The sequence below is a fragment of the Ctenopharyngodon idella genome, chromosome 19, assembly GCF_019924925.1.
Source record: "Ctenopharyngodon idella isolate HZGC_01 chromosome 19, HZGC01, whole genome shotgun sequence".
Taxonomy (NCBI): Eukaryota; Metazoa; Chordata; class Actinopteri; order Cypriniformes; family Xenocyprididae; genus Ctenopharyngodon; species Ctenopharyngodon idella.
In genome coordinates, this window is record NC_067238.1 from 21,583,227 (window position 1) to 21,606,502 (window position 23,276).

The window sequence follows — 23,276 nt, forward strand, 5'->3', positions numbered from 1 at the left end:
TTTTTTTGTATTTTTAAAATTATATGGTTTAAATAAATTATATCAAAATGATATTTTGTCATGATCTTTTTACATTCTCCCCCAATTGTCATTATTCTAACACAAATGTTGTTCTCACTATACTGAAATATAATTATTACATATTATGAATTATAAGAAGTATGAAGTTATATTAATATTTAGATATTACTATAATACTATGTATTATAATACATAGTTGCAGTCCTGGTTTCTGATTGGTTGACACAGCAGCCAGTGTTGCCAAGTCTGCGGTTTTCTCGCGGAATTGGGCTACTTTTACATTGTTGTTGTGGGTTGTTTTTTTTGACTGCGGGTTAAAGTGATTTTTAATGCAATTTTTACCGGGAAACCCCCCGGAACACGATTGGGCTAGTTTTGGCTGTGATTGGGCAGGTTTTAAATAGCAATTGGACTGGTTATGTTACGCAAACCTGGCAACCCTGACAGCAGCCGTGCTAAACCCCAGAATATATTAACAGTTGCTCACTTGGTAAACATATCACTGTGCAGCACCCATAGCAGATCATTTTGTTGCATAGCAATGAGCTGTTACGTCAGGGGCTTTTAACTTAAACATATAAATGAATAAATGAACACAGTTGTTATATCGTAATATAATTACTGACAACAAGTGAGAGAGAAATTCTAGAAATGTACATATGGTCTTAATGAGGGAAAATATGAACAAGTGCACACTCCATTGATGGGTTTCTAGTGAGAAGCTGGTGTTATCATTCACCGTCATGGGTGATTTGATATCCTCAAACCCGCTGGGCAGAACAAAACCACATGTTCCAAACCTCAGTGACTGCAGAGATCCTAGAGAGCAAGGAAGACAAACACAAAATTGTTCCAGGGTGGAATCAGCCTACAGCCTTTATTGCACATTCCTGTTTGGTTTTGCTCTGACCACATCCTGGCATGATGTTTATGCAGTGCAGAAAACACATTGTCTTGTAGTTTTACCTTTCACCCTGTGAAAGCCTGAGATCACTACATATACCAGACTCCTTTCAATTCAGGTACATATATTATATTTTTTCATTTATTTTTCTTTCTCTTTTTTATCATCAGTGACAATGCCTGCAACATGCTTCAAAATCTTCATTTTGGCAAACTACAAATAAATTAAAACACATTCATAGAACACAATTTGACATTTAAGGACATTAATAAAGAAAATCAGGACAAACTGAACAAACGAGAAAAAAAATACAAAGAAGCGGCTTCTGCTCTTTTTCATTACTTTCTTGCTTTTTTTTGAAAAAAAGAAAAGAAAAAGAAAACAAGTTAGCTAGCTAACAATCACAGACCACATGCAGATATAATACAACAGAATCATCTCACTCGTTTGGACGATTAACTCTGTTAGTTAGTTTCTGCAAACTACTGATCTAAACTATATCACAAAATTATGCTTTAAACCGGAAAACATCCAATTTCGCGATATTTTTGACTGGTTATAATAAGTCCTTGGTATAGTATCTCCTCTCGCTAAATAGGAAAACACACAACCACTTCTTAATGTCCAAACAGAGTCTGGAGAAGACCAAATGCACTTCAGTAGTGATAAGAGATACCATCTGCGACCAGACACAGAAATCTGCAATAAGCCACCCATGAGGGTTTACGCATGTTTTTACAATCACTGCAGTGATACGAACATGAATTAGGTTCTCCGGTGATCAACATGTATTTAATTTCGATGACCAGGATAAAATGATCATTGTATACAGCAAAATGTAGTGCTTTCCATCGGAGTGAAGAACTAGACACTCACTGTATTGGATAACCTTAATATCAATAACAAAAAAAGCTACTAGACAGAAATAAATATCAGTAACGGATCAACAGTGTTGTTTCGCTTTCATCCTCCAGGGCATCAGCATTTGCAGTTTTATCATTTATACATCAGTGTCTTCGTCCTTTTTTAAAATGAATTAGCAGCTTCTCATCTGACATTTGAAATCGTCAGTAATAGCAGAGAGTCTTTCTACTGAGAGCGCAGCAGTTACAAACAGGAAAACACACAAGGAAATGGTGACAAAGTACATTAAGCATTTGGCACATGCTGTTTCCATGTCTGGAGAAGACTACCCTCAAAATATCATATGAAACGGCATCTCACAACAAGGAAATATGATTTTTCCAACCTTGAAGCATCATTTTAAGGGAATATTTTTCACCCAAAAATGTCATTCCAAACCTGTATGACTAACACTCTTCTGTGGTACATAAAAGGAGACATTTTGAAGAATGTAATGGTCGTTCTTTATATATGGTCGTTCTCCATATAATGACAGTGGATGTGGATTGGGCCCTGTCAAGCTCCAAAAAAAGACAAAAAAATCACCATAAAGTATAATAATATTGGTCAACAGTTGCGTACGCTATATTCTAGTCTTCTGAAGGCATGATAACTTTGGGTGGCCAACAAAATCCAAAATCCCATAATAAGTGGGATCTTGTATTAATCTTCCCATTCGCAGTAGCTCTCATACAGTATTTATTGGCATTCCCTGTTGAAAAAAACAGCATATGCTGGTTAGGTATGTTTTGAAGCATGGCAGCTGGTTTGAGCTGGTTTATGCTTGTCCTTAGTTGGTCGTGAGCTGGTCCTTAGTTGGTCCTTAGCTGGTCATGAGCTGGTTTAAGCTGGTCAAGTGCTGGTCCTAAGGAACTAGCTCCAGCTCAGGACCAGCTAATAACCAGCTTAAACCAGCTCACAACCAACTAAGGACCAGCATACCAAACCAACTACCATGCTTCAAAACATACCTAACCAGCATATGCTGTTTTTTTCAACAGGGTTTCCACATATTCAAATGATTTTATTGACGTCAAAACATCACTAACATCAAATTTGACTCGTGGAGTTTAAATGCGCTGTATTTGAATGGACAAACAGTGAAGCACAAGACTTTAAGTTCTTTCCTTAAATTTAGGCCTTTACTCACATAAAAGTATTGTATGGCTTCGAAAGACTATTTTCGAGATCGACAATTTAATGGAAAAGAGCAGCCAGTACACACTTTTCCTTTAGTGTTTCACTGAAGAAAGAACGTCATACAGGTTTGAAACAACATGAAGATGCGAAAATGACAGAATTTTCATTTCTGGGTGAATTATTCCTTTAATACACCCAATATGTGAACAACACCCATGATTTTGCCTTCTCGACTATTGTGTCATTTGTATTTCACACACCGTGTGGAGAGCGCCATGGGTGGGGTGGGGTCTAAAATAAACAAAGCTCTTCTACATCTCATCGCTCACAAGATGCAGTCTGAGCTGTTCCGGATTCACGCTGACATTTGGAGGAGAAGTCAATAAACATCAAGGCGTCGAGCTGCAGCTCTCTCGGAGCATCAATCAGGCAACTAAACGAGCCGCCCTCATTCCTCAAGGTTTCTGAACAAAGGAGTCGCCCCCTCAGCGTCTCTCTCTCTCTCTCTCTCTCTCTCCACCTCTGTCCTTCTTCATCTGGCTCTTGTCAACAGTAGCAGCACCAGCTACCAGAGTCCAGGTTTGAAGCCATAACTGAGATTGTGCGTTGATTTACGCAGTTTGAGAGCGACGTTTATAGTCATGAGACCTTATATCCTGGGCTGTCGGCCATTTTGTCCTGTTTACTGTTGTTCTAGTCTAGTATTGATCAAGCACACAGCACAGTGATGCAGAGTCAGTGCAAGGCGGAGGAATCGGGCCCACAACTACAAGTGTATCGATTGATGAGCCAAAATAGTACAAGTGAATCAGCACAATTAATGTTTGATCGTGTTTGGGGCATCAGCTGTGGCATCGGCATGTGAAGGTGCCAAGTTACAGTAACATCCTTATGTTGTCGCTCACATTGGGCTGGGTCCGCTCAGTCGGCATTGTCCTGTCGCTCAGTGCTCCATGGGGACAGATGCCACGACGAACACTCAACATCTCATGTGCAAACATCACCATGTCTGTCACATGCCTCTCTCTATCGAGATCCCATTGGGACGTCGACATTCGTTAATGCCATCTGGTATCTAAATCATCAGAATTAAGAGCTTTTGGTCTTCTCCAAAAACAAATAATAGAATGACCAACAGAGGTGGTTCACATTTTTTTTCTTTGACCTCTGCATAAGCAACAAAGGCTTTGTTCACACTGTGAATCTATCCAATTTTTCAAATCCAGTCTTTAGGACTGACAGTCCCTCGTTTTGTGAGTGATGAAATCTGGTGTTTGTCCATATCCGGTGCATCTACATTGGTTGCCATTGTGATGATGTAAGCATCAGCACGATGCCAGACTTTCTCATATAACAACCAAGAGCAGCTGTCAGTGTGGAAAGAGAGGACAAAAAAAACTGGGAATTTTGCCTCTGCTTTTGTCTATCATGAAATCTTGTGAGTGCTGGACTCACAAGAGGCATTTTTACTGCTGACTCGTGTACTCGTTCACTATTCGTAACAGTGAAAGTCACATAGTATGCTATATGAGGAAAAAGTGAGCGAAAATGATCTATTCAGATCTTAAAATTGATTGGATTTCAAACCACATATGTATGTGAACACATATGGGTTTGTAAACTGGGTTTCATGTCTTTTTTAGGTTCAGACTTCAAAAAACAATTGAATTTGAGTCAGATAAAAAAATCAGATATTTGCCTGTCTGAACAAAGCCCTAGAGTATTTTTTCTCCATTGGAAATCAATGACCATCTACGCAACACAGTGATGTCTAAATTTTGCCACGCATACAGAGGAAAAGAAAGAGCACAGCTCTACATAAATTACAATCATCATGTTGCATCCAACCGTGAAAAACAGCACAGCCGATGAGGAGGAAACCAGAAAAACTGAACCTCAAATGTAGTGTAATGATCTACTTATCTATTAAGTGTTAACAAAGTCATTTGCATGTAAATGGGGGCAAGTCTGATGCTGTTCAGTGCAATGCATTGTCAGCTATAAAAAGAAAGAGGGATGGATGGTGAAGAAAAGAAGCAAAACAGATGGATAGACAAGGATATTGAGTGAGGATGTGGGATTGGTGGACATTTAACTTTGCTTGGAGCCTCAATCATATCCAGAGTCCTTAGCTGTATGTAGCTGCAGTGACACCCACTCATGAGTAATTGTGATGTCGCAGCGAGTGTTCGGTCCATGGCACCTCGATGAAGAAGAGTGGAGGACGGGGTGATGGTGAATGTGCCACGTTGATGTGTAAGATATGATGCGCTAGCTTTTGTTTTTTTTCGTAGTTAAGTTTGATGATGAAAAAGAAGAAAACCCAACTGAAAAAAAGCCATGTCAGGATTGCCGTCGAAGATGCTGACATCAGCCGTCGGACACGGGAGGGGACACCCAGCCATACTTCTCGTGGGTCTTGACAAGGCTCTTGAAGGTCGCCTCAGCTTCCTTACGACTAAAGGCCTTCTTAGACTTGCCTGCTTTCCTGCAGATACGACCCTAAAGAGAAAACACAAAATTTGGAGAAATCAAGATTATCATCTATCAAAAAACAAGTGAAACATACTGAATTTAAGGAACTTCAAAAGGAATAATGGAAATGGAATTGTTGGCTAAGGTGTGTTCAAAATAATATTCTAATAATAAAATATAATTAATATTTTAATACTTCTTATCTCATTATTATTTTATAGTTTAACATGCCAGTCAGACATCTCTTCCTGTCCAAATAGGTGCTTTTGTCCAGAATCGGCTGCAACGATCCACACATTTTGACAACAGTTTATGATTCCTGGATATGCACTCTAAAGTCAGTTTTTAAAATGTGAAAGATTTTGTTCAACCTGAATGACTCAGCTACACAGATTTACCAGCTACAGAGAGACAAACTATGCAATCTTAAACATATCCATTATATTTCAAGAGATGGGAAGCGGAAAAGCATTCTTCCTTTTGTCTTAAACATAGGGCAGTACATGGAGCCCAAGAGAAAAATTACACATGGTTAATTATAATGGATAGTGATATTGTGATAAACACTTAACTTTCAAATATAATTTAGGCTAACAATTTAAAGGTGAAGTGTAATTTAATTATGTTACATTGGTTTCTATGCCAGTTTAATATGCAAACAACTATAAGTAAGACCTTCATACATCATGAAGAATGTAAACACTGTGGTCCTTTCTGAATGTTGAGCAGATCAGCACATCAACTTGTAGTTTGACCAATGCTAAGTTTGGAGCTAAATTAGTTATTTGCAATTGCACTATTCCTTGTGATGTGCAAAGAAATTTACCCATAAAATTGATTCAACCCTTTAAATTATACATGTTTATACACGTGTATATAGTATATGTTTATATTATTATGCTTATAAGTGAATCCTTTAGTCCCAAAAAAGCCATCTGAGGTTTGCTATAAAGAATCAAAAAAGCTTGAATCAGATCAGTCCAGTCTGTCAAAATCAACCTCCAAGTATGAAATCAAAGTTGAGAGATAAAGTATGTAGGTGTGTGTAGTCTGATGCTAGATTTATTTACCTGTCTTTTCATATGTTGTGTAACTGACATGCAGAAGCAGATGTGTGAATGACACATTATGGTCTGATTAAATGGTCCTGGTGCTCCATTTTAAGAGGTTTTCCAATTTTCAATTTCAAAGCCGACTGCTCTGAGCTTTGAAGACACAGTAAATCAAGAGGCTGTGCTTGATAAAACCTCAGGCTGAATTATTCAAACAAGCTTCAAGAGCATTTTAACACCAGGTTCAGCCATTTTGATCACTGGTAAAGGATAATGGGAATAGAAATGATGCAATGGTGCATCCATGATTGCGGTATCCCACAGTAGAAACATCCAGCTCTCACAGTATGATATTCCTCCCTAAAGTGATCATTTCAAAGTATTAAAAAAGAGATTTTTAATGCTGCACGGGCACAGAAATGCGATCCCCCCTATTAATGTCTCAAGATGTCTGCCTGTTTGTGACTGTAACTCTTGTAAATGTTATGGATGGATGGATGGATGGATGGATGAATGGATAGATGGATAGATAGATAGATAGATAGATAGATAGATAGATAGATAGATAACAATTTTTTTTTAATTAAGATAGTTTTTTTTTTAATTAAGAGCAAGATCATAACTTGTAAATGTTATGGATAGATGGATGGATGATAGACAGACAGACAGACAGATAGATAGATAGATAGATAGATAGATAGATAGATAGATAGTTTTAAAAATGAAGATACTTTTTTTTTAAATTAAAAGCAAGATCATAGCTTGTAAATGTAAAATGTTGTAAATGGATGGATGGATGGATGGATAGATAGATAGATAGATAGATAGATAGATAGATAGATAGATAGATAGATAGATAGATAGATAGATAGATAGATGATTACATTTTTTAAAAAATTAAGATACTTTTTTTAAAAATTAAGAGCAAGATCATAACTTGTAAATGTTGTAAATGGATGGATGGATGGATGGATGGATGGATGGATAGATAGATAGATAGATAGATAGATAGATAGATAGATAGATAGATAGATAGATAGATAGATGATTACATTTTTAAAAAAATTAAGATACTTTTTTTAAAATTAAGAGCAAGATCATAACTTGTAAATGTTGTAAATGGATGGATGGATGGATGGATGGATGGATGGATGGATGGATAGATAGATAGATAGATAGATAGATAGATAGACAGACAGACAGATAGATAGATAGATAGATAGATAGATAGATTTTTTAAAAAATGAAGATACTTTTTTTAAAATTAAGAGCAAGATCATAACTTGTAAATATTGTAAATGGATGGATGGATGGATAGATAGATAGATAGATAGATAGATAGATAGATAGATAGATAGATAGATAGATAGATAGATCTTTTTTTAAAATTAAGAGCATGATCATAACTTTTTTATTAAAGGTTACCAAGGCCATTTTTTTTTTTTTTTTTTGAATAATGTACATAAATCGTGCATAATAAGACCAGGTACTTGTATATCAAAAGAAAAAAAAAGGTATTTATCAAACTCTAAAGCCTGTTCTGCACTCTGCCAACTTTTTTTGTCTGGCTTCATCAAAATACCGGCCAACAACCTGGCATGATCTAACATATTATTTATTATAAACAAGCCAAAGTGTGACAGTGAGACATATGTACACTTTTGCAAAGGCGGAACAAATGCCATATTTAAAAATAAAAGAAGACCAAATACGGACTGTAAATTGTTTCACATAAAGGGTATCTTTAATGGAATAGTTCAGCCAAAAATCATTTACTCACATTGTTCACTCCATTAATTTCTTTTTTTCCCACTGTGAAACACAAAATAAGATGTTAAGCAGAATGTACTTTCCAACAAAACTGGACGTCAAAGCTGCTCTAAAATCAAATTTTTTTCACAGAAAACAATGGCCTTTTTTTTTATTTCTTTTTAGATTTTGGGGTGAACTTCTCCTTTAAGACCAGTCGAAGAATTAGGTTCTGCATGCAAAGCACAGCCATACAAATATGCCACTACAGACTACGCAAGAGATCTCACAGACCCAGCATCCACTAAATGAGCAAAAAGGATGTGCTTTCAGATGCCCCAGGACTGAGGTCAGTCTAGTGCCAGTGCTGATGTAAGACAGCAGGGACAGTGAGACAGAAATAGCCAGCTCTTCCCTCAGGCTCCATCAGTCAGGATGAGATCTAATGGCCCAGAAGTAACCGCATGTGCTCAATCGAGAAGAGGCTGCCCTATCCCCTCAGAAAAGCCTGTGATTTTTGGATTAAAAGGAGCCAATGGAGCCTTAATTAAGCTTTATTGTGTTTACGGTCTCTCTTGGAAATCGCTTCTCTCACGCTTGAGAGGCAACAGTGGAGAGCGCTAGGGAGGGAAGCGAAAATGCGTGGGGAGTCGTGCCGATGTTAATCCAGGTTATTTGCATCAGCGTTTTCCCTGCAGCATGCTAACGGCATCACCGACGTCTCCCTGCGCTATTTTGGTTTGGTGTGTATCGAGTGCAACGCAGTACCCGTGTGAAGTGCCTGATGGGTAATCCTGTGAATGGAGATCAGTCAATGGTCGCGCTCGGCCTCTGTGCATTCTGGGACAACACAGACGGTGGGGATTATGTAACCAACATGTGCCAGATAGGGGTAAACAGTGTTGCTCTTTGCATCATAGCATCACATGTTTGATGCTGCTTACAGTCTTATGTCAAAAAGGAAGTTGTCTGTAAATTTAAAGGATTAGTTCACTTTCAAATGAAAATTACCCCAAGCTTTACTCACCCTCAAGCCATCCTAGGTGTATATGATTTTCTTCTTTCTGATGAACAAAATCTGAGATATATTAATAAATATCCTGATGCATCCGAGCTTTATAATAGCAGTGAGCGATACCATCATTTATGAAGCTGAAGAAAGTGCCTACATCCATCATAAACGTACTCCACACGGCTCTAGGGGGATAATAAAGACCTTCTTAAGTGAATCGATGCATTTGTGTAAAATAAATATCCATATTTAACAAGCTATGAAGTAAAATATCTAGCTTCTGCCAGACCGCCTTCCGTTTTCAAATTACGAAAAAAAAAGGAACTAGCATCGTGTCAGTTAAGCTTTTTCCGTAAGTTGAATAGGGAAGGCGTAGGATGTAGCATAAGCTTTTTAAACTGCGAGAGGCATTGCTCTTTCTTCCTAACTTGAAAACGGAAGGCGGTCTGGCGGAAGCTAGATATTTTACTTCATAGCTTGTTAAATATGGATTTTTTTTTTTTTTACACAAATGCATCGCTTCGCTTCAGAAGGCCTTCATTAACCCCCCGTAGCCTTGTGGAGTACGTTTATGATGGATGGATGTGGATGTAGGCACTTTCTTTAGCTCCTACTTGTTGGTATTGCTCACTGCCATTATAAAGCTCAGATGCGTCAGGATATTTATTAATATATCTCCGATTGTGTTCATCAGAAAGAAGAAAGTCATATACACCTAGGATGGCTTGAGGGTGAGTAAAGATTGGGGGAATTTTCATTTTAAAGTGAACCAATCCTTTAACAAGGCAGAGCAGGAATATTGTTGTTGATCATATAAAGTAAGGCAGATTAGACTCTTGATTAGAGTTCTTTTCATTTCTAATCTATAGCCTATTGGTCAATGAATGCATGTTATGGTCTTAAGCATTAAAAAGTACAGTGGAAAAACACGTATGTACACAATAAGTGCATTGTATCAAATGATTAATTTAAATCTTAGTGCATAGTAAAGACACCTAATATAAAGTGGGATCCAATAGTTTTATGTCTTATGTACATGAATTCTATTATTTTCAATTTTTTGTTGATTTTGTTTTGTGCTGTAAATGATTCTGATTTAGAAAGCCTTAAAAAACAGCAAATGTCTGAGCTTTGGTATGCAGAAATCTTCCAAAACCAAAGTAGAATTCGAACTACAAAAAAAACTTAAAATTTAAATGATTGTCAAAGCACATCATGTCCTCAGGTTTGAAGTGGATAAGCCCAATTAAGCACAATTCAGTAGAGCAGGGGAAAATTATTCACTTTAATTCCAAATTATTAATTCCAAAGGCGATAAACCACGAATGATCTGCAGCAAAAAGCAAAATGTGGCCTGTCGTTTCCTTTTACAATACAATAGCTGCATGTTAATTGAGGGTCTGTTGTGTCAGTGGCAGCTAAAATGGTAATTACCCTTGAGTGCTTTGGGTCATTTGAAGAAAATGGTTATCTAGTCACCGCTCTCTCAGACTCATCATGAATTTGGCATTTTAGTGCTCTTGACAGGTTGAGGTAAGGATAGATGAACAGGTTTCCTCTCAGATTTACAGCAGAGGGTTAATGGCCAGTCTCTAGCTTCATTATGGATTCTCATCCATTTCCATGACCCACGCTGGTCTTCGCAATCATCCTTAGAACGGGACTATCTAATGACCGATGTGATCTATCTATGGAGTCCATCTAATCACATTACTAGTTAAGATCCAGGCTGCAGTACTCTCTTAAGAAAAATGGTCTGAAATAGCACCAGATTATGATTCTGTTGGCTTGTAACAACAGCAAAACCATTTTTGGTGCAAAATAACATTTTGAAAAGGGGCTCTTTTAATAATTATATGGTTATAAATTGAAGAGCCCATTCATATTTATATATGTTTATAAAACTAATTTTGAAGTGTAGCATTTGAAATGTAGTAAGAAATACCTTATAAAACAGAAGGGCAACCGATGCAATGTGTTGGGGGTGCAAAACCCATATTTTGGTTACACTTCACCTCTCACTCTTAAAAATAAATGTGCCTAAATGGGTTTTATAGCCCTTTTTAAGTTCCTATAGTGCAATGTAATAATCTTTTTTATGGTACTTCAGAAAACCACATGTGTACCAGAGCTTCAATAAATCCAAGAAGTCTTCACTTTGGTCTGTTAATGGATGAAGCAATACGCTAATCAGAAGAACCTCTAATGGAACATCAAGAACTTTCATAATCTGCAAAGAACCAGCCAACTTAAGCATCCTATAGAGGGCCAAAATGGTTCTTGGTAACAAAGGTTCTTTGCTAAAAATATAATTCATTCAAAAATGACAATTCTGCCTCGTGTGACGTTTTTCTTCCGGGGAACACACAAACAGCCTCAGCCACCATTTACTTTCATTCACTCCTAAAAATCAAGGTTCTAAAAGGGGTTTTTCACAGCGAGAACATTTTTATTAAATTAAAGAACCTTTTTCCACAATAAGGAACCATTTGTACAATTGAAAGGTTGCATATATGTTCTTCATAGAACCATTCTTCATACAATCATTGATGCCAATAAAGAACCTTTATTTTTAAGACTGATGTATGGAAAAAGATGCAATGAAAGTGAATGGAGGTACTGAGGTATCTTATTTTCTGTAGAAATAAAACAATACCTGTCTGGAACGACATGAAGGCATGTTTTATTCTGTTCTACTATGTAATTACATTCACGCGCAATATATGTAATACCCCCGCGTAACAACGTACTGAATGGATGCTGCATGTTTTCACGCTTTTCACCTGTGCTGTGCGCCGATGCCAAAATGGAGGATGGCGTCAAGAATCATGAGATGAGAAGAAATCAACGCTGCTATGGCAATAACCCATCCTCACCTGTCCTTTCACCAGACTGGCAGCGAACTGCCTCATCACGGCCTCGACGGTGTACGCGCTCGACCAGCCGCGGGGCGTTAATAACTCCATGCAGATCGCGCCGCCGTCCAGCACGTATCCGTTCTCCAGCCGCGGCGTGAGGACGCGCATGAACGGCGGGGAGAATGGGAAATTGTCGGGGAAGGTGACATTCAGCAGTATGTACTCGGTGTTGGTCTCCTTCATGTCCTGCCACAGCGCGGAATCCTTGTCCACCTGGTGCAGCTTGACATTCCAGTCAAACAGGTTATCGTCCGCCAGCTCCACCGTGATGAAGTTGTCGCCGAGCCGCCGGATCTCCTGCAGCTCCTTCATCAGCCTCCGCGTCCGCACCTGGGTGCAGTGCTGTCGGTTCGCCGCCGGCGGGGGCATCACGGAGCCGCTAGTCGCTTTGCTGCCCGCCGTTTGCTGCTTCTCTTTCGTGTCCTTGCTCGGTTTGTCCTGTTTGACTGCTGGCTTGTCCTTGCCGGACACGTCGAAGCGCCTGGCTTTGATTTCGGGCGTGCTGAGGATGTTGTTGGTCTCGTTGCTGGTGTTGCAGTGCTTCGTGTTGTTGTTTTTCTGGTTGCCTTTGGTCCCTTTTAATGAGCCCTGGTGGTGATGCTTCGGGTCCTCCGTGTCTCGGTCGTGCAGTCGAATAAGCCCGATCTTTCGCAAAAGAGTAGCCATTGTGATGCTTTGCCGTTCGAGGTGAGTGTAATGGAGCTCGGAAAAAAAGACGCCCGCAAAGCAGCTCTTTCTCAATGCATCATTTCCCCCCGCGAGTGCACTGAAACACAAGAGCGCTCATTTAATACATATTCCTACTCCTATAATTCCCTATGAGGCTGCACAGCCGCGGCTGCTGCAAGTGGCGCGATAACGTTTCTAGAAAATGAACGGATAATCTGGCTCGCGCACACAAGAATAGCAGGAGCGGAGCACCTCAGGTCGGTTGGCTTTCCGCTGTACCTGGACGGAATGAGTAATCAAGGGTCCAGCACGAGTTATTTTTTTCTTCACACCAGTATTCCTACAAATCCCGCCCTTGACCTGATCACTGTTTGCTGGAGTTGTGAACAGCGATGTGATTGACGTCTAAACTGTCCAATCACAGACCGGCAATAGCCGTGAGAGCTCATACTAGCCAATCCTGTCGTTAGACACGGGACTTGTCTGGATGCTGGTGGATGAAAATAACGCGCTGCTCGAGTCTCGACATCTATATTATTAACGCTTTTATTGTCATTACATTTTTTCCCTATTATAAGACAATTCATATTCGGCGTATTGTCCATTTGTTTATTGTTATTCTTGGTATTTTTACATGTAATTTCTATATAAATGTTCTCGTATTTGAATGATTCTTGCTTTACATGTGTGTTGGGTACAAAAATCTTATAAACAATATTTATTATCCTTGTACAACCTCGTGTATTTGTTCTCTCTCTCTCTCTCTCTCTCTCTCTCTTTTTTTTTTTTTTTTTTTTTTTACTACAATGACTGTAATATAACAGACGCTATTAGCATTAATAATAATAAAACAGTATAAATAAATAATGCGTCTTTGTCCTAATGTCTGAGTTGGGAAGAGGTCGAGCTTATAATTCATCAGCTACCAATGAATCAATACAAACTCTTCACTCAAACCTCGCATTGAAAAGGTACTGTAAGTGCACCAGCAGTTTCATGAATCTTTTGGGTTTGAACCTGAACGAACCATGTTGCTGGCCATCAACCATGCATTATATGTCATCCATTTGTTGTTTGGAATTATATTTTAAAGTAATATTGTCAAACTGGTCAATGAAACCACTGCAGAGTAACCCCGAAATAATTCACAATTATATTTTATGAAACGTTTTTTCAACAGTGATTTTGCAGCAATTCGAAACACTTTACGGCACAACGAAGGATTCTGTTACCAGGGTAACAGTCCATTCTCACAAGCTATTGGATGAAACGCAGCCGAAAGCAGTTCGCTGTCATGGAAGCTGCGTTGTGTGAACAGATGTCCGTCTTTTGTCAATAATTTTATAGTTTTATCTTGATTAATTTAATCGTACGCTTACCTTTATGTAAAATACAGCACGCCATGGCCGAAAAGTTTGATAATCTCGAGGAACACCTCGAGAAATTCGTCGAAAACATAAGACAGCTTGGAATTATTGTCAGCGATTTTCAGCCCAGCAGTCAAACAGGACTCAATCAGAAACTGTGAGTTGTAATTGTTTATTTTAAGACGAATCCAAAACATTATGTTGGTTTAAACAAATAGTATATAGAAAATAGTAGCGATGTTTGAGCAGTAGGCTTTCTTAGCTCAGTGTCTGCAATGTTGACTCACTCAGTCGTGAGTAAAGCCTGAAAATGATTAGGTTGCTTATTTCCTCAGAAATTTTATGATCACAGGACTGCAGGACATTGAGAAATGCCGACAGCAGCTTCATGATATCAACGTACCGCTGGAAGTGTTTGAGTGAGTATTACATTTCATAATGGAGATATATTGAGAATATTTCCATCTTGAAAAATTATTGTAAATCGATTTTTTTTTTTTTTTTTTTTAAATAAAAAAATAAATTACCCTCATTGTACACGCATTCCTTCTGTGCACCCATTTAATGAGCACCAAACCTGTTATATTCAAGAAATATGAGATATCACATCTGCATAGAAACATGAATGGCTATGATTGGTTATTGATGTTTTGCACTGTGCCCGCAGGTATATTGATCAGGGTCGTAACCCTCAACTCTACACCAAGGAGTGCTTAGAGAGAGCGTTGGCTAAAAATGAGCAGGTCAAAGGAAAGATTGACACCTTGACTGTGAGTATTGGTCCTGCTAACACAATGAATGAATAATTTGGGAGTGCCAGCAGGTTATTTGTTATAAAAGGACATAATAAATATTTTATAGTTATGCTACCTCTCCTGCTTATAGTTATCATTGTAGTCATCATTCTTGTCTGAACAGGCCTTCTTACTTTTCATTTCCTTTTTCCGGTGTTAGCTGAATAAAGCTGCAGTACTGACACATTTTATTAATAAGCTCATCATTAATAGATTATAGATTAGTGTGTGTGTATATATATATATATATTATAATTGTTAGATAGTTCTTCTGTAGATGGATGATTTCCTAGTATGTTTTGAATAATACAAACAGAGGCACTTCATTTTACCCTCTTACAATATTTTGCGGTTTCTTTTTTTCTCCAGAAATTTAAAAGCCTCCTCATTTCTGAGCTGGGGAAGGTTTTTCCTGAAGAGATGGCTAAATATAAGGCCATTCATGGAGATGATCCTCCTTCATGATTTACCAGTGCCACGACACTTCAAACGCAAGATGTACATATGTTGATATTAATATAACATGTTTTTTAAGGTTTAATTCATCATTCAAATATGCAAATTTTTACAGCTTTTTCATCTTTGTATTTGCCTTTGTAATTCACAAGAATACGGATTGAAAACTGAGGGATATTTTGGGATTTCCTTGAAACAGTGAAAAGCTTTTTTTTCATGCATTGTAATTTTCGCAGCATAATTTTTTTATTTTTCCGTTGAATAAATGATTATTTTGTGTAATCACAACAACCGGTCTTTTTGGTTATATCAACCACATTGTTTTTTATATGAATGTATAAACGGATCAGCAAGCTGTTTATACAACCTTTCTCGGGTGTTTATTCGGTTGCATTGGTTCCAATGATCTCAAGTTACTTTCTGGCGTGCTCTCTTTCGCCATGTGTGTAATCTCACACTACTTGTCTGGTGCCGTGGTGATGGAATTGATTTGTACGTGTCCTCCTTTAACCACATGACATTATTCACAAGTCATGACTGAGCTTACAGTGGGACTTTACCCTAGATGACAATTTAAGGACAGTCTTTCCTGTGACGACAAACCCGAGGCATTCGGAACAGTGAAAGATAGGTCATTAGCATGGTAAAGCTTTGTACTTGGGTAACAGAATAGAGATTTAAACATGTCTGAAATAGCTTTGGTCCAGTCAGTGGTGGTTTTGTAACTCCTTTGTAAGGCTTTAAGTCTTTCAAGACTGTTCAAACTCTGAACATCTGCTGTATGATTAGTCACTCCCCTTCACAAAAGGACTCTTAAGACTTTTAGCCAATGTTTGGACTGGAATACTAGTGAACTGCATACTGCACCGTCTATTTAAAAAAGGAACATATGGAAAATGTATAATGCAATGACAAACATAGTATGCTACAATGCAACAAGAATGTAGCAGATTACAGTTGCTTGATGTCATTATGTGTATATACTTAATTCAGAGTCCAACTTTAAACAGCTCAAACCGTTTGCATTTTTAATCCAATTTCATGTATTCGTATAGTTTTGTGTCAGACCAAATGAGACCAGAAAATGTTCATATTACCATGCCAATATTACTTCCAGTAGATTTACAAACTAGATATGCAGTCTGTTATTTTAGATATGGATAAACAGTATTGATCGACAAAGGGGGAGAATAGATGTCTCAAGGATATGTGTGGAACAAGGTCATCACAGAAAAGAATCTTCTCTCTGAGTTCTCCAGTGCTTTTTCATTTTCTGAGCTGCCCTCTTTCTTAGAGTTCATCTTTTGTAAGCACTCAAACAAAAAAAAACTGTAGTGGGAGGACAGATGTAGTAGTGTTACACACACGCACACACACAAAACACTTCCAAGTATGTCTTTGAGAGGTGGTGTGCATGGGCAACCTGCAGGCTTTGTTCAGAGCCTTAACGTTTTTGTGGGTGAATAGTGAACTCATCTTGTGACTCATGAGATGAATCATGTTTTTTTTGTAGTATGACCTTCATTTCAACAAACATCTTTTCAGCCTGTTCTAACTGAAGAATAGTGACAAACTTAAAACATCTGGAAGAAAATAATATATTGGTAATTAAGCAGTTTTGACTTATTGTTGTGATCATTTTAAATTATCTAATGGTACGTTTACACGACATCGATGTACTAAAAACAAAAGTTTTTTCTTTGATGTCACTTTGTAAAGAAAGACTACGCGCCTGCGCATATAAGCGTTCTTTTGCAGAGCACGCGCCTCGCACATGCCTATCCACCTTATTTTTACAGTTTACTTCACTATGATGTTCTCATTATTTCCCTATAGCAGCTGATAAATCAGAAGTCTCGCAGATTCACAGAAAACACCTTATTTCCACGTTGAAAAACAAGGTGGATAGACTAAACATGTAATACGTGACATGACATGACGCAGATTTTGCATTTTTGCAGTTTACACGGAGATAATAACGGTGTCGTTTTCAAAAACGTCCACTTTGAAACCCGTTTTCAGGCCACCAAAACGCCATTGTCGTGTAAATGAATGGCCAAAACGCATTTAGTTAAAAACAGTGTCATGTAAACAGCCCCTAAATCAGGGGTGGGGAACGTTGATCCTGGAGGGCCATTGTCCTGCAGAGTTTAGCTCCAACCCTAATTAAACACACCTGAAGCTAATCAAGGTCTTCAGGATTACTAAAATTACAGGCAGGTAAGTGTTTTTTTTCAGGGTTGGAGCAAAACTCTGCAGGACAATGGCCCTCCAGGATCAACGTTCCCCACCCCTGCCCTAAATCATTCTGTATCGTTCTGTAATTTGGTTTATCTATACAAAATGTAATAATATGACTTAACTGCATCATATCATTAATATTTGATTTGATTAGATTTTTCTTTATCCAGCAGAGAAACCTTTCTGAGAATAAAAATCTCTTTTACAGGAGTGTCCTTGCCAAGAGAGTCAGCAAATTAACATACACACAAAACAATTACTAATAAAACAATATAATGAAACAACATGATTTGCAGTTTGATGACTCGTCATTGAATAATGGATTTTAAATGTTTCAGTGACAACAAAGGATGTAACTTTAAAATTCATGTGTTTTAACTGCAGTAAATTGTACTATTTAGTACAATAAGAAATGTGACCATGGACCACAAAACCAGTCATAAGGGTCAATTTTTTGAAACTGACATTTACACATCATCTGAAAGCTGAATAAATAACCTTTCCATTCATGTATGGTTTGTTAGGATAGGACAATATTTGGTCAAGATACAACTAGCCTATTTGAAAATCTGGAATCTGAGGGGAAAAAAAAGCAAAATATTGAGAAAATCGCCTTTAAAGTTGTCCAAATGAAGTCCTTAGTAATGCATATCCACTCACAAAAATAAATTTTTGATATATTTACGATAGGAAATTTACAAAATATCTTCATGGAACATGATATTTACTTATTATCTTAATGATTTTTCTCATAAAAGAAAAATTGATAATTTTGACCCATACTGTTGGCTATTGCTACAATTATACCCGTGCGACTTATGACTGTTTTTGTGGTCCAGGGTCATATATATAATTTCTATATAATGTTTATACTGTATGTTATCATATTAATTTACATTTAATATATTAATTGTTATATTTAGTTCTCTTTCAATGTCAGTTTCTGGTGTTTTTTTTTTTTATTTTTTTATTTTTTATTTTATTTATTTATTTTTATTGTCTGCCAGGTGAAAATCACGTGTCATCTTCTTATATCGCTTATAAATGTTTTTAATATTAATGATACTTAGCAAACCCCACATTTGATGCTCTGTTGGCTCTTTCTAAGTAGTGTGACATCAGGAAGCAAAATGTCTTTGTTTACATTCTGATGAACCAGATAAACAACAAATGTTCTCAGTGAATACATGTGTATGGCTCTATTAGAGGCTTAACCCATGGCAAATATGTTTCTTTTGATCCTCATTTTACATGTGATGCCAGCACAAGCAAGTCAGTATCACGTGCATGTGACTGTCTTGGTTAGCGGGCAACCCAGTGCTACCTTTGATAATATTATTGTAATGGCTTTGTAATGCTAATGAAAGGTGCTGCAGACCGACTGTGATTGCAATTGTGCGTGCAATCCTGAAGAGCTCCGGACAGTTTGATCATCTTTTCCTCTTGATTTAACACTTTGCACATGAAGAAGAGCATTGGCTCTATTTCAGGGACAATCACCCCCTTCTGTGAAGGTCATGAGGAAGTCAAACCCTTCAGCCTTCTGTTGCAGTAGTCACCATGGCAACGTACCCCGCCCGCTGCCGACGAAGACAAAAGCCACCGTATAGGGGGACGAGAAAGAGGGGCATGGAAAAGGAACTGATGCATATTCAGCAGACACACACACATATGCTCATCCCATGTGTGTTTGAGTTTGTCATTTATTTTTTTGCCCTTTAGGGCCAAAGGTTGCAACAGCTCTGAATTAGCTGAAGTGGATCAGGTTTTAGTGTGCAGGCGTGCAACCCGTGCATGCTAATATCAAAGCAGCTGTAGTTCTGTATTACATAAGGTGCGGAAAAACACCTCAAACCTTAAATTTAACATCACTTGACTCGCTTCATACGCAAATTCTCGTGACTCATACGCAGGATGGAAGTTTCCTTGGTGAGTGTTCAGCTTTTATGCGTTATATGGACCGGTCAGTTCGTACGACTTTCACGTGCCAGGAACGTGGACTCATTTGGAGGTAGAAAGTGTTGCCTTGAGGGCTGCTCAGAGAAAGGGCAAGGCTGTTGATCTCTCTGGTCTCCATGGAGATGGACGTCTTGCTCTCTCAATCCTTTCCTCATTAAATCCTGGCAAGGCACAAAGCCATGGCAGATCATGCGATCCCATATCTCGCCCTTTCTCTGGAGAAAAAACAACCCTTACAATGCTAAACATTTACATACCCATGTAAATGTTTACTTGAACGGAATAGTTCAACCCATAATGTAAGTGCTGTAATTTACTCACCCTCGTGTTGCTTTTAACCCAGATTGCTGTTTCTCTGTAGAATACAGAATGAGAATTTTTGAAGAATCTTCCTGCACCTCCTTTCCACACAAACAGTTAATGTGACCACAAACATACTCAGCAAAAAATCTCCTTTTGTGTTTCAATCAAGAAAAAGAAAAAAAAATGTATATGGTTTTCAAATATGGGTTAATAAACAAATTAATTACTTTCAGTATTAACTAATCTGTTAGTTACCTGAACGACGATTGAACTAGCCTAATTTGTTTTGTCTTGTGTTTCTAAGGGGAGCTTTTACGTAAGGCAGAAATGAATAGATTAAAAAAAAAAACTTCAGAATTTAAATTTCCTGATAATCCAAGATGTTCATGTCTTTCTTTCTTCAGTCAAAAAGAAATTAAGGTTTTTGAGAAAAACATTCCAGGATTTTTCTCCATATAGTGGACTTCAGTGGGGTTCACTGGCTGGAAGTTCCAAATTTCAGTTTCAGTGCAGCTTCAAAGGGCTCTACATAATCCCAGACGAGGAGTAAGGGTCTTATCTAGCGAAATGATCGGTCATTTTCTAAAAAAAATAAAAATGATATACTTTTTAACCACAAATTCTACCACACAAACCGTGTGACAGCTAAAGCATAATGTGCTATTAGCATGCTAGCTACATCAGTGCTGCTAAGAATGTTAAAAAAAAAATCAAAATTCTTAGTTATGGACTACTCAGCTGAGCTAGACTTGTCCGCTAAACAACCACTGTGACCCATTGTCTAATTTGGAATGCCATGAGGCTAAGTAAACAATAACAAATCATTTTTAGGTGAACTGTCCCTTTAAGACATTGAAGTGAGGCTTGTTTTTAGAAACAACCTTCTCTTTTCCAAGAAGGAGAGGCTTTCATTTGCTCATCCTGCACCATTCATTTGAATATCACAGGCCTGTTGGGATTCAAACCTAATTTCTTCCCTTCCTCACTGTCTAACTTCCCTCAGCCCCAGGGCTTCTTGTTTAATATACAATTAGCATGATTTCCTGACAAGCATCTAGCGCATTGCAAGAGCACAGAGGCTTACGCAGCTCTTTGAGTTCCCACAGGCTTAATTAGTGCTGTTTGTTGGCAGCTTTCAGGTTTCAACCACTGTCCTCCTGTAGGAGTAATGATGGTGTCATGTTGGTTGTTGCACCAATGTAAAATCTATCAGTGCCCATCCCTGTTTCACACAGGTACTTAAAGATGAGTGATGTTGGCAGCTGGATAATTAATATGGGGTCTACTGTTTGTGTGCTTGTTGTCCTCCGTGCAGCTCTGCTGGGGTTGCGTAGTATTTTCACACTTCCTAGTGTGATCCAAACAAGTGTGATATCATATACATGAAGAGGGGCATTCTCAGGATGTTGTCCTGACTTGTTCTTTCCTCAAGGGATGATTCAATGTCCAATTAATGACGAAAGTTATAAAGATTTAAAGGGAGTACAAGGTTGCATTGTTCAGTATGTGCAAATAAGCAAGTACTCTAAGAAAAATTAAAATTCTGTCATTATATATGTCGTTGCAAATCTATATTATTTTCTTTTTTCTGTGTAACACAAAAGGAGATGTTTTAAAGAATGTTCATGCTGTTCTTTTCAATACAATAGTGAAGTGAATGGGTATTGATAATGTCAGGCCCCATATACAAAATCAAGTCATATACAGACCGAAATTCATGTTGTCATTCACTGAAAACATTTCCACTTCTTTCGCACTTTTGCATATTCAAACTCGGCGCAATGCGAAAACATCAAAACCAATTATGTTAGCCCTAATTTGCATACAACTTGGTGTGAAGCGTCCGACCTGATCTCACGGAAAATGTAACTATTTCACAAGGTGGTGATTTGGTATGAATTCATATGATGTGAATCGTACGACAACATACGATTTTTACAATAAAGCTCATGAAGGTCCACTTCTAACCCCACCACTAAACAACCGTCGATGGGGACACGTTATGATTTTGCCGAGTTAACATAATTTGTTGACCCTGGAACAACGTTCCTATATGAAAATTTAGTCCTAACCATATCTCTACCCCTAAACCTAATCCTATCCATAAGTTATCTCTAAAATTAGAGGGAAATGATAGATGAATAACACAGATGTACAAGCACCAAACCCTGATTTTAAGCCTAAACTTGACATAAACTGTAAAGTTGTCCCTTAAATCTGATTGTTTGATTTGAATGTTGTTCCAGGATCAACAAAGATGTTGATCCAGGAACATGTTGAACTTGGCAAAATCAGGTTTTGCGTTGATGGTGGTATTAACAATCAATAATTCATTTTTTAAATATCATGTTTATCACCAATACTAGTATCTTGCGACACCTCTACCTATGTATATTAAAAAACATGCTAATGTAAATGAAATGAGTTTCATTTGTATGGAAGCTAGTTTGGGATATTCTGCTAAATTTCTTAACTTTTTCTTCATTAAAACAATTACATCAGTACAATATGTATGCCTCTGATTTGATTTAGAAGTCTCCAGCAGAAGGGGTCATAATTAGCATGCTAAAAATGCCAACTGGATGCTAATTTATTTTATGTATAACTCCGCAGTGTCGTAAGACAGACGCTTATGTGAGCAGAATGTCCCCTTTGGATCTGGAAGGACGATGCCAGACGTACATCAAGCCCCATAAAACTCTATGGCACTACCCTGCCTTTGTCTTGCCATTTGTCCAACACTTCTGTCACCCTTTGTAGACACGTGTGTGTTTGTGTATGAACGTGTTTATATACACACACCTCAATTAGGACATATATACTCCATCTACCACTTTAACCTGGAGAGACCTTGAAGACCTGGAGGACAGTGGAGGGGGACACCTAAATATTAAACGTCCATGTGATATGTAACTCATGCATCATTTGTACTGAAGACATGAATGATACCTCAAAATCATGCGGCTTATTGAAGAAAGGAGTGCTACTATTTTCCAAGCCATCCAATGTAAGGTTTTACTTCTGTCAAGACAATCTAGCAGTGAGTTTTGTAGAAATGAGTCACCCATTTCCTTCTGAAAATGAAAAAAAATCTAATTCAAATGATTTGTTTGCAGTTGTTTGGGGGTTGTGGTTGGCAAGGGGGTCACCCATCATGATTCAGGGACCCCTGCATGAATAGAGTTGGGGGGAGGATATGGACGCCTGCATGTCTAATAGTCTGAAACAGGCACATTGTATCCAGCTCGTGCCTCGGGATCTTTAGGTGCAGCAGATGTGAGTTATGCATGGCCATTTGAAGATAATTAATCTC

At 38.0% G+C, this 23,276-nt stretch overlaps 2 protein-coding genes across 3 annotated transcripts; one reads left to right on the forward strand and one right to left on the reverse strand.

The window, feature by feature from the left end:
- Positions 1 to 868: 868 nt before the first annotated feature.
- On the reverse strand, positions 869 to 13,607 carry ube2ql1 (ubiquitin-conjugating enzyme E2Q family-like 1). Of its 2 annotated transcripts, none has more exons than XM_051873251.1 (2): positions 12,133 to 13,587; positions 869 to 5,470 (listed from the first exon to the last, which is right to left on the reverse strand). In XM_051873251.1, the coding sequence occupies exons 1-2, from the start codon at positions 12,838 to 12,840 to the stop codon at positions 5,339 to 5,341; spliced, it is 840 nt and encodes a 279-aa protein (XP_051729211.1). In that variant the 5' UTR covers positions 12,841 to 13,587; the 3' UTR covers positions 869 to 5,338. The 2 variants fall into 2 exon arrangements, with proteins under 2 accessions (XP_051729211.1, XP_051729212.1); XM_051873252.1 differs by having other exon boundaries at positions 5,333 to 5,470; positions 12,040 to 13,607.
- Positions 13,608 to 14,091: 484 nt separating this feature from the next.
- Positions 14,092 to 15,751, forward strand: med10 (mediator complex subunit 10). The gene is made up of 4 exons (XM_051873253.1): positions 14,092 to 14,367; positions 14,546 to 14,629; positions 14,878 to 14,980; positions 15,374 to 15,751. The coding sequence occupies exons 1-4, from the start codon at positions 14,246 to 14,248 to the stop codon at positions 15,467 to 15,469; spliced, it is 405 nt and encodes a 134-aa protein (XP_051729213.1). The 5' UTR covers positions 14,092 to 14,245; the 3' UTR covers positions 15,470 to 15,751.
- The last annotated feature ends 7,525 nt before the right edge of the window (positions 15,752 to 23,276 follow it).